A 12,294-nucleotide genomic window follows, 5' to 3' on the forward strand; every position below is an offset into this window, starting at 1 on the left:
TCAGTGTCTTTTTGAGCACGTGCACGTCGACGCGTCAAATGAACGCAGGATACACGTGGCGGCCATGATGCATGCGCGGTCTGAACTGCAAGTATATCTCAAGGCTGAATTATGGTTCTGCGTCAAACCAACGCAGAGCACACGCCGTCACTGTGATGGCGTCGTGAACCCTTCGGACTTCTCCGTCACTCCATTTCGCCGTGGTGCAGTACCCCCCGCGACCGCTAGGTCGCGATCTTTTCCTGAATGGTTTATCCGACTTTTCCGGTCACAGTGAATGAAAGAGGTAAGGAAAAAAAAAAAATCACACATACACGAAGAAAAGAGCGCTGAAAGTTCACGACTGCTTCAAACCAGAAACCGGAAATGCGTTGCTACCAAGCGAACCAATCACAGCCCTCTCGGTCTGCGTTTGGTTTGCGTCGCCTTGACGCGTAGTTACAATTTTTGGGAGGTATGCATCAACGACGGCGTAGGGTACGCGTAGGCACGGGGTCGTTTTGACGCAGAACCATAACTCTGCCTTCAGGCTTAAGGGGGCGTGGTCCAGTGGGAAAGTGTCGTCAATGCATACCCTCTATTGCTGTCTTATGTTCTTATCCACGATACACTGTATTTTTATCTTGATGTATTTTATTGTTCTTGGGAAGCACTTTGTAAATGTGTTAAAAGGAACCCTGGTTATTAAGACTTGTAGTCCCTAATTAGCCACAATTGTTCTCTTATACTAAAATATGTTGTTAGAAACACATAAAATAATCTAATTGCTTTGAAAATCTACAATGTTTATCACATATTTTGACCTGCGGGAGGCGCCATGTTTTACCTGCGCAATGCATTCTGGGGGCGATGACGTAGACCGGTGGCTCTGGGAGGATAAGCCGCGTTAGTTTAACTGGGACAGGTATCTAAAACATAGATGAGCAGCACTCTCCCGGCCGTGGAGGCTGACGAGGGAGCCCATAAGACGTCTCGGTTCAGGCAAACTGGATCAAAGTTCTGTGATGCACGGGAGATCTGCAAAAATGATCAATGTCGTGCGCATCTTACCAGTGCATTAGGCTACGCTGTCTACGCCGCAGCCTACGGCGTAGACGCCGTAGGTTACGGCGTAGACGGCGTAGCCGTGGCTCTACAGCCTGCAGCGCACCGCCATCCTCTCTCGCCGCCGCCGGGATGGAGACGCCGGTGTGCAGGATGCACGTTTGGGTGGGCATAGCCCACCCCTGCCCCCCCCTAAAACCGGCTTCGGTGCTGGGTCCACCGTTTGATGACAGACCAGAGGCTGAGGGGACTGGCCCGGGACTTTGACGAAACGGGAGGCACAGACTTCGCTTCAAATAGGCAAGAACATCTTTATTTAATTTAATGACGCTAGATCTGGCTGGGGTTTTTATTGTAGCATCGGCTATCTGCTAGTTGAAACGTGTGGTCTGTTAGTCTGTCTGAGTTTTATGGTGTTTTTATAGTTCATACTTTATGGTGCGGTACTTTTTTTTATTTATTTTTTTTACTTTTTTGTAGGTGCGCCGTCACCTTAATGTTTAGCTGTGTTTTGATCTGTGTTTCTGGTGCGCCGTCACCTGTTTAGCTGTGTTTTCATCTGTTTCTGGGTGTTAAAACAGTGTACGGGGGCCAGCAGTGGCCACCGTCTGACGTCACTACCCAGAATGTAAACAACAATGGGGACCTACGAGTTAAATTATATTTTCAAATTTTATAAAAACGAAGACATCAACAAGGTTTTTTATATCACATTGTTATAATTGATACCAACATTTATCTTTTAAGACCTACATGTCTTAATAGCCAGGGTTCCTTTTAAGAAAGGTGCTATAGAAATAAAGTTTATTATTATTATATATTAAAGATAATCGAATATTTCTTCAAATTCAAATGAATACATTCATAGTTGTTTTTATTAGAAAGTGGTGTATGACACAATAGCCTAAAGCAAATAAGAAACTAAATAATTCAACTGAACCATTCATTCATAATTAACATGTATCCATAAATGAAGTCATCCTTTACCCCCCCTCACCCGGACTGGTGCCGTGGGGGGATTTATGCTTCCGCGTTAAGGCGGATTTATGCTTCCGCGTTACACCAACGCAGAGCCTACGGCGTAAAGTACCGCGGCAAATCCTACGCCGTAACGTCTGCATCGATTTAACGCGGAACCATAAATCAGGCTTGCTGCTGCCGCGTACACGTGCCACGGGAGGAGGCGGGAGCTCGCAGCGCAGGATCCGTCAGCCAGTCAGCCATTCAGTCAGAGAGAGAGACAGAGAGAAGGACAGCCAGTCCCCAGCTGGCGGAGTTAGAGGAAGCCTCCGAGCCGCACCTCCACCTGTTTCCACCAGGGACATGCTGGGCAGAGCCGTGGCCCCGTCGTCGTCGTCGAGCCCCAGCCTGATGTTCAGACGCCAGCGCGGAGTTTGACTGCGTGGAGCTCGTCCCGCTCCTCCTCCTCCTCCTCCCGCTCCTCTTCCTCCTGCTGCCGCTGCGTGTCTCGGTTTCTCGGGGATAACCGCCGGCGGGATGCAGGTGAAGAAGCCCCGGGACTCGGAGCGCAGCAGCGCGGCCGTGCTGGAGGGAGACGGCCTCCGCAAGAACTCGTCCTGCTTCTCCAACATCAAGATCTTCCTCATCTCCGAGTGCGCGCTCATGCTGGCGCAGGGCACCGTGGGGGCTTACCTGGTGAGTGAGGGCTGAGCACACGGGGGCAGGGTTCTGCGGGGATGGGAGCGCACAAACCTGCCATTTTCGATAAAAGTTACCTTCTTTAATGCAGCTCACCTCATGACATTAATCCCGGCAGGTACTAACCTGGTCTGACCCAACATCTCATTCAAGGTCAAGACCCCCCCCTTTTTTCTCTCGTTCTTCCTGTCTCCTATTTTACACTTTTACATTTACAACCACTGATAACAGATCGGTGTTCTCTCTTCTTTTTTTTATTTAACATTTGCAAACAGTACAATGATAACAACACTTCACATTATGCAATTTCACGTTGAACTATAACATATAAAGAGTATAACTCAAATAAAAAACACAACACATTATAACCAGCCAGGGGGGATGAAATTATGAAATTATAACAGAAAGCCAAAACATTTACATACATTTATGGTTCTGATTGCTTTTGAATTAGTAGAAAACTTAATAGAGTCCAGATACTGTTTTAATTCTTCTCTCTTCTTGTGTGTCAAAACAAAGATGATAACACACCATATACTGCAAAAAAAACTCAAAATCTTACCAGGAATATTTGTCTTATTTCTAGTTAAAATGTCTAATTTTTAAGTAAAAAAATCTCATTATACTTAAAACAAGAGTCATTACCAGAAAAATAACTTATTTGACAATTTTCACCTGTTTCAAGTAAATTTTCACTTGAAATAAGTAGAAAAATCTGCCAGTGGGACAAGATTTATCTTCTCATTACAAGCAAAAAAATCTTGTTCCACTGGCAGATTTTTTTTACTTATTTTCAGTGAAAATCTACTTGAAACGGGTGAAAATTGTTATTTTTTCCAGTGACGAGTCTTGTATTAAGTGTTTTAAGTTTTGACTAAAAATGAGACATTTTAACTGGAAATGAGACAAATATTCTTAAGATTTTGAGTTTTTGCAGTGTAAACTCTTAATATAGATTATTTTGGAGCAGAGGACCCTGAGAAGCATCCGGGAGGAGCCCCGCAGCCCCAGAGCCTGCTCTCTGAATGTTTAGTTGATATTAGCAATGTTTATTCTACAATAACGAGAGGGATTTCCCACATGGCTTCCAATTAATAGACCCAAAGCCAAAATGCCTTGGCCATATTTGGAGTGGAACATCTTATCTTCAGTGTGAGTGGACTTGCAGAGGATCCTGCAGGTCATAGCGGCCCCAGAGCGCCTCGGTGCCACTTTCAGGTCACTCGTCTGATAAAACAAAGGTTAATTTGAGATAAGACAGGCCGTGCACTGTTTTATTTTATGATGCGTTAGTTTTAGACACCTGTCGAAACAGTAAACAGACTGTAAGATTAGAGGAGAGGGTGAGACAAACACATGCAGCTTTTTGGCGTGCTCCCGTCTGTCTGGACAGCAGAGCTCATTTCCATGAAGTTTTCTTTCCACAGACGGGACGCCAGATGCCTGGCTCTGCTACACACCATGAGTAAGAGTATCTCTGATCAGACGGCTTTACTTACGGCAGGAATGTTTTCTGGTAGCGGGGTGTAAAACCTCAACCATCATTGTCCTCTTACTTTCTGTGAGCTACTTACTGTACAGGACAATTGCCCTGGTTTAGTGGTCCGACTGCGGTTCAACAGGGAAACTCGCACAGCAGAAGACGGCTTTTAGAGTATAATGGTGTTCCCACGTTTACTTTGCTGTTTCATCTCTCAAGAATTCACTCAGATGACTTGCTAAGTAACAGAAAGGAGGCAGTGGGTCCCTATGATTTAAAAGTTATGTGGAAATAAGTAAAGGAAAAATTCCTCTCTACAGTCAGTTCTGTAACTAAAGTAGGTTCTCAACTATTTTTTGTCAGACCATAAATTCAGTAGTTTTTGGGGACTGGAAGATTTAGGTGTTAGTTTTAACTTATCCAAATATACATAGATTCAGATTTTGAGCTAAAGCTCAAAGGCTCTTGCAGCCTGTTTTTTGAAGGCGCAGCTCGACTCTGGACCGCCGCCTACTTGGCGAAGACAAACACTTTGCTAAATGAGCTGCATACAGAGGTGAGAGTCTGAGCAAATGATGCTGATTAAACAACACTGTGATTTCCAAGTTCCCTTCAGGTAGCACTTTCTACATTTGAAATGTAATATCTACAATCGTATACACAAATATCACACAAAATAAATGTGATAAAATTATGTTATCAATGATTTGATTTTAATTTTATGGTGGTCTTTGAGGGACGTCATTATACATGCATTATGTTTTTTATTGTAGTCTGTAGGGCTGTGCGATTAATCGATTTTAAATCTAAATCGGATTTATTAATCACAATCGATGTTAAAAAAAGGAAAATCGGAAAATCGATTTTCCTTTTTTGCAGCTGGCTGCATTACAGACAGAGCTCGTCAAGTCTTTGTTTGGTCAAGAAAATTCTAAATGTTTTCACTTTACTAAACTCAAGGAGGATTTACAGTATCTTTCAATTGCACTTCATTCCCAATAGGGAAATTTATTTGCTATTTTCTTTAAAAATGAAGATAAAATATTTGAAACAATTTATTCTATTGTCTTTTGTAGTTTTACCAAAAAAATCGAAATCGAAAATCGGGTTTTCAGAGAAAAAAATCGGGATTTTATTTTTGCCCTAGTAGTCTGAAACAAAAAGTTTGCAATAAGATAGGGACATAGAAAAAAAAAAAAGGACACAAAGTGTTAGTTTTGGAAATTAAGAATAGAGAACATTGTTCCAGCTACAGTTACAAGGTTCCTGGTCCAAATCCCGACTGGGGACGTTTCTGTGCGGAGTTGCGGTGTGCTCTGCTCTCCCATAGTTGCCCGTAGGAAAGAGTTTGTGTGTATAGTTGTTTGTCGATATATGGCCGTGCTTTTCATGGGGAAATAGCAGACGTGGGCTGCAGCAGACCCCCATGAGCCCCACCCCCACGTACAGGAAGCGACAGGTATGGAGGATGAATGGAAGGTCATAACATTCCTGTTTAAATAGTATTACATGTGAGAACATGATGCCATCACTCACAGTTGATCACTAGGCAACAAGTATATATCTCCTATTGCATTCGCTGTGGCTGTTTTTATCGCACAAATTGGTTAAAAATAAATAGTTATTTTCACTAGAGATTGGCTCAATATTTGTTTTGCGATGTGCGAATGCAATAACTGCACGCTGTCTCGTAGAATCTTAAGTCACACAATCAGCGCGGTCTTCATCTCATCTCCCATTTGATCTGTTGCAAATCTTCAGCAGTGTAAATACTGGATATACTGTATATTTACCTCAAAGGCAAACTATAAGGCCTTTTATCAGCAGCGGTGTGTTGTGGTAAAGTCTGCCCGTTACTGTAGCAGCTGGTGATGTGCCAAGATCGGTTACAAGTGTCTGATAAGACCCAGACCTGGCAGTTGAAAGCTGGAGCTATAAAGTTAAACTAACACCTGAACTGTTTATGTCACCACATACCTGTCAGACTGAAGCGGAAGTCGCACTGAGCTCTCCTCCATTCTGGTACAGCTTGTAGGTCAGGTTTTATTAAAGCAATTTTATGTATTCTCTTTTATTTATTAATGTATTTCTGCTGGTTTCCCAAAGCCGGTTCAGTATTTAGGGTCTAGTCAAAGGCGACGTGAATAGACACTGTTACACCCAGGTAATTTAACAGCGATGTCGGCCTCAGGCGTCTTCGAGGCGTTGCTTTTAACAGATTATTTGACGTCAGGCACCTCTGCGAATGAGGTAAATGGTTAAAAAAGACTAAAAGTAATTGTGCTTTTAACATTTTGAAAAACACAGACCGCCTCATAGTCCGCCCTCAGAAAGTTACACCTCCATAAAGCAGTGGAAATTATTTCAAATAGCTGTAAACAGGTGCTCAACCGTGGCAAATGGCACTATTTCAGCACTTTGGCGTCAGTGCTAAACTTTAATGTGCTGCAGCGAGTGTCGGCATGCTGACATCATAATGATGAGCCTTGTCAGTATGTTTCTGGAGGCTGAGGTTTCTGTTGCTCAGAGAAGACTCGCTCCTCTGTTTGGGTGACGGGCTGACTCTCTGCATGGCAAAGTTTGTTTTGTTGCCGTGCAACAGATTAAACATTTCCACAGACTTGAGTCATAATCTGTGCAAAATGTGGCCGTGACCGCTATCCAATGTGCATTCCACTTAGTCCCCACCCCCCGTGTAATTTGTGCTGGAAAGCTGCCTGTTTCAGAGTGGAAGAGCTAAACATGTTTATCCTGCAGAGAAGAGTGTATCCCATTAGAAGCTTTTTATTATTATTATTTTCTTTGCTCCCGAAGCTTTCAGCGACACCCGCTCCGTCCATAAGATCAAAGGATTTGACTAGGTTGTTTCTGAGAGCACTTGGAGGTCTTGTGTGATCCTATTCCAGCTGGTTGGAGACATAAATACTGCCTATCCAGTGTGTTTGCATTTTTTGGAGACGGAGACACCCAGGCAGAGAGGAGTTGTTATGACTCACGCTGAAGTTTTCCACTCACTGAACTTGACCGAGGTACTTCCACACGAGCCCTTCCCGGCAGTCGTCCTCCACGCTCTTTGATCCGTAGTGATGGAGGCGGTGCAGTTGTGATCGGAGCAGCTGCAAGGATGACCTGCTGTCACTTCTGACAAAGTCAAAAGAAGACAGCTTATTTTGAGCGTACAGTATATGACGAAGCGAAAATACGCCGACCAACAATGATGTCGCATAATTCTGGGAATTTTCAAGTTTTGGATCTTTCCATTAACTGGAGATATTTGAGAATGTGTGGGCTTCATTTATTTATTCAAATAGCACATGTCACACACAAATTCACTTCAAAAGTGCTTTACAAAGACAAATGAACAGGACAGAAGAAAGTTGATTTGATAAAAACGGCATTAAGGGGGTAACATTTGAGCTTAACATTGTGCACTGTTCCAGCAGATAATATCTAAGATCCTGTAGGCTAGACTAGGGACTATTGAAGCTATCCATCTATCTGAGTCCAAGCACTTCATCTAGTCAACTGAAGTCTGAGCAGTTTGACCACTATGTCCTATTTCCCTCCGCATCAGGTTGCAACCTATGACTCAAGGGGGCATCCCTGTACAACCTGCACTTACCGTCCTTGATGCCTTACCAACGATTAAGCCGATCCAAGTCGTACGGTGTGAGATGAAATGACCTTAGACGACTGCTGGGATGCTATTTCTTGTGCTGTAGGTTATAGTTTGATTTATCACGCTGAATTAGGAGTGCCTAACTATTCATCTAGCCCAGGGGTCGGCAACCCAAAATGTTGAAAGAGCCATATTGGAGCAAAAACACAAAAAACAAATATGTCTGGAGCCGCAAAAAATGAAAAGTCTTGTATAAGCCTTAGAATGAAGGCAAATGGCGAAAGGAGAAATGTTGAGAATAAAGTCAAAATGTCAAGAAAAAAGTCGAAATATCAAGAAAAAAAGTGGAAATGTCGAGATTAATGTTGAAGTACAATCTCGAGAAAAAAGTGGAAATGTCGAGAGAAAAGTGGAAATGTTGAGAAAAAAGTCAAAATTTCTAAATGTCGAGATCAAAAAGGAAAGGAAAAAGGAAGAAAAAAAGGAAAAAAGAAGAAAAAAAAGAAAAAAAGGTAAAACATTTTTGAAAAAGCTCCAGGAGCCACTAGGGCGGCGCTAAAGAGCCACATGCGGCTCTAGAGCCGCGGGTTGCCGACCCCTGATCTAGCCCATTTCTGTTCATTTTACCATTATTAGTCGTATTTTACTTTGCCCACTTTAGAATATGGCACTTATTTACCAGATTGTATATCTACGCATGGGATTTTATTGGTGCAACCCATTACTTGAATACTCAGATATCTGGATAGATTTGGCCCTATTTTTTTCTGCCCCTTTTTAACCCCAACTGACAACGACAGTTTACACAGCTGTGTTTGTGTAAGTGTCAGCCATGAATGCCCATCTGAAATGTCAGCTGTTTTGTAATTAAATCCCTTAATTGAGAGAGAGGTTTTGAGTTTCTCCTACACCAAAAGCAGTTTTTAGCTCTCTTTTGGAAAAGGGTGTTTTGTGCTCATGGGAACCATTTTTATTTTAGATCATGATCTAAACTTTTTCACAAACTCAGTTGGAACATGGAAAACTGCTCTGCCCTTGCATGGTTAGCGTGTGCCAAATTTATAAATAGCGTTTTGACTGCTTTGATGTGATGCTCTAATTCACATTGTACAGGCGCCCTTCCCACAAAGCACAGGCTTTGGTTTACAGTAATTTCTTTAGGATTCGGTCAAGTCTTTCTCTAAACGTAAAATATAATCGTCTAACTAAATTTATATTCTAATTGTGTGCACTTAACAATCTGCTGAATCCTCTCAGAGCAACTTTGCTGCAAACGCACTGGCCTGAATAACCAGACAGCTGTGTTTGCTTCAGCCAGAATTTTCTGGTAGGCTTTAAACTCATGAGTGGATATGTGCTGGTGAAAGAAAGAAGCTTGTGATGAGCCATGGAAGTTAGGTATTGTTTGCCTGGTTAATCAGAAACAGAGGACTGTTGGCAGGGAGGAGCCACCCCATGGAACATCTGAATAGCTCACAGTGTAGGATGTTGTAATGAAAAGGATGGCGCGCGTGCGTGCGTGCGTGCGTGCGTGCGTGTGTGTGTGTGTGTGTGTGTGTGTGTGTGTGTGTGTATATAAAAGGAAAAAATTTAAACAAGCGTCATTGAGCATACGCATTTCATTCTTTTTCTTTAGCTCATGTAGATGAAATATATATATTGGGCACGCTATTTCGTGCTTCCTAGGGGTGGGCAAAAATATTGATATGGCAATATATTGCGATCCTTTGGCGGCCGATTCAATATTAAAAATTTGAATTTCTTTTATCAAATAAATAAATCATGTTTCCAACGGGTTGTAAATCCTGTACAACTTTAATGTATATATGATCTTAAATAATATTGTTAATTTCATATTATGTGAACAATATGAAAAACATATGCACATATTTTGTAACTTTAGTTTGTATAGTTACAATAAAACGGCATGGATTATTTGAATTACATCATTTGACTCAGTTTGTCCCATGAATTATCACAATAATCTGATATACGTGCAGCTCAGATTTTAAGATGCATAATGCCTTCTACAGTTTTCAGGGAATTATGTATAACATGGCAATATATCGCAAAATTTGGATATTGTATTGTGACTGAAGTATTGTGATGTGTATCGTATTGTGAGGTCCTTGGCGATACACACCCCTAGTGTTTCCATTATAAAAGGGTTCCTTACAGCTGAACCAAACCACACCATTTCTGGGCCCCCTTCAGTTGTAGGTCCATAGGAAAACTGTACGCTAAGGGCAGAGCTACTGGCATCACACGATACCCTCCATCGTTTGGCAGACAGAAAAACGTCACTGCCTACGTCAAAAGCAGGAGGTTTTCTTCTCTTTTCGGCTGAGTTTCTCTTCGCCGCCCACAACCTCCTCTCATACATGCAGTATGTACTGTACCTACAAAAAACCAAAAACCAACCGGAACAGAAATGACCTGCTCTCCGACTTGCAGTGGGAACGCTTTCCCGAGTCGCTCTAACCGTTCTAACCCTTCCCAAACCGTACCGGTACAGTTCAGCTCTGCAACCAGCAAATTGAGCCAGAAATCATGTGGTCTGAAAGCGTCATTCGCTGCTTGAGCCAAGGTGTTCTGTGTGGCTCTGTGAGCTAGTGTCGTCATTGTTGATGCGTGACATGATGGGATCATACAGTGATACGCAGTTGACTGGAGAGATGACGGGGACTGGGGGCTACAGTTATAGTTGGTGTCTTTTTTTTTTGTCTGGTTGGGAGACCTTGAAAAATGGACAATACTTCCTAAAAAGAACCCAATATCTCTCATGTTAAATTGAAACTAGTATTTTAGCAAGTGTTGCTTTTAAACATATACACCTAACTATGTAGATAGATTAATTAATAAGGGATTATGTATATTGTTGCTTCATAATTTGTAATATTTCTTTATGTATCTTAATTATTTTACACATTTACCCTTTTTTGTGGCACTGCAATCATTCCACACATTGCCTTCTCGCACCACGTTTCCACGACCCTGCTTTGATTCCTTTGTCCTCTTGTTGTTTTCAGGTGAGCGTGTTGACTACCCTGGAGCGGCGGTTCAACCTGCAAAGCGCTGATGTCGGAGTGATAGCCAGCAGCTTCGAGATTGGCAACCTGGCGTTGATCCTGTTTGTCAGCTATTTCGGAGCCCGAGCGCATCGGCCGCGTCTGATCGGCTGCGGGGGCATCGTCATGGCCCTCGGCGCCCTTCTATCCGCTTTACCCGAGTTTCTGACGAGTCAGTACGAAGTTGGGGAAGGACTGTGGAGGACTGACATGGGTCGGGATGTTTGTGCCAACAACAGCAGAAGGGACGCTCAGTTGGGGGACACTTTATGTACCAACAAAGCCAACACCAACATGATGTACCTGCTGCTGATTGGAGCTCAGGTCCTGCTGGGGATTGGAGCCACACCAGTGCAGCCCCTGGGGGTTTCCTATATCGATGATCACGTAAAGAAGAAGGACTCTTCCCTCTATATAGGTGAGCTACAAACACACATTTCACATAATCCTAAAGACGGATTACGTGGATGCAATACAAGGGAAACCTTTAAGTTTCCCTTGTATTAAGTTAAGTTTTGATACAACAAGTACGCAGTGTGCTGAAAACAGGTCATTATCACCCAGGAAAATAAAAAATCTCGTAGCTGCATCACTGATTTCCCATGGCGACTAAAACTGGTCAAGCAGAAACGTGTTTTCACTCCGCCATCAGGTGCAATGTTTGCACAGTTTTGGTAAACGTGGGATGCATGTGTGCTCTCCCTTTGATGCAAGGACAGAGTGGTTCACACCAGTGCCAGGTGAGCACAACTTGCAGCTTTTAATCTCCATCACAACAGTTTAAGAAGCGAAAAGGCCAGACGCAGGCTTCTGCTGTGCTCGGTTCTCTCTCAAAGCCAGGATGCTGCTGATGTGGCTCTTGAGCTGCTTCCAAAGGGCTCTCTGTGCAAAATTCTGAATACACAATAGCTGTTAAGGGACACGTATTTGCTGTCATGTGAAGATTTTGCCGTTTTGGTATACAGAAAGATACTTTTATTACTTTGCATGGTCTCTGAAGGTAACAAAACCCTGATGCTATAAGCCATGCACATTTTCAGTCTGTTGTCATTTGCAGACAACCACAAATCCATATAATATTGTGTGTCTGTGTTTTGATTGTGCCTGTAATTTGCTGTCCAGACTGCTACACCAACCTTTGATGGAGTGGGGGAGATGTGTCTGTGTGTGTGCGTGTGATGTTTGTTATCAGCGTGGCGCGGAGACAATGAGAGCCTGGGTGTAGGACGAGTTCAGGCTGGCACACGGCCTTCCTGATGCATTCACACAGCAGCACGTTGTGTGGCCGCCTTTTGTCACTCAAATACAGATGTGGCGTCTGAACAAAGGCAGCAGTCTGCTCTGCAATCACAAGCCCAATGATAAATTTCTTATTTCCCACTCATGGTGTGTTTATTTTTCCTGAACATGAGCTGTTTTCAACA

The 12,294-nt window shown here is 43.0% G+C and overlaps 1 protein-coding gene across 2 annotated transcripts in view; it reads left to right on the plus strand.

Annotated features, from left to right (window-relative positions):
* Positions 1 to 2,280: 2,280 nt before the first annotated feature.
* The window catches only part of slco3a1a (solute carrier organic anion transporter family member 3A1a), a 35,904-nt gene continuing 25,890 nt past the window's right edge, over positions 2,281 to 12,294 (plus strand). For both annotated transcript variants that reach the window (XM_061721886.1, XM_061721887.1), the window contains exons 1-2: positions 2,281 to 2,700; positions 10,832 to 11,288. In XM_061721886.1, coding sequence (XP_061577870.1) covers positions 2,542 to 2,700; positions 10,832 to 11,288 — 616 coding nt within the window. In that variant the 5' untranslated portion in view covers positions 2,281 to 2,541. The remainder of the gene's footprint in view (positions 2,701 to 10,831; positions 11,289 to 12,294) is intronic.

This window comes from Cololabis saira, chromosome 5, assembly GCF_033807715.1.
Source record: "Cololabis saira isolate AMF1-May2022 chromosome 5, fColSai1.1, whole genome shotgun sequence".
In the NCBI taxonomy this organism is placed as follows: Eukaryota; Metazoa; Chordata; class Actinopteri; order Beloniformes; family Belonidae; genus Cololabis; species Cololabis saira.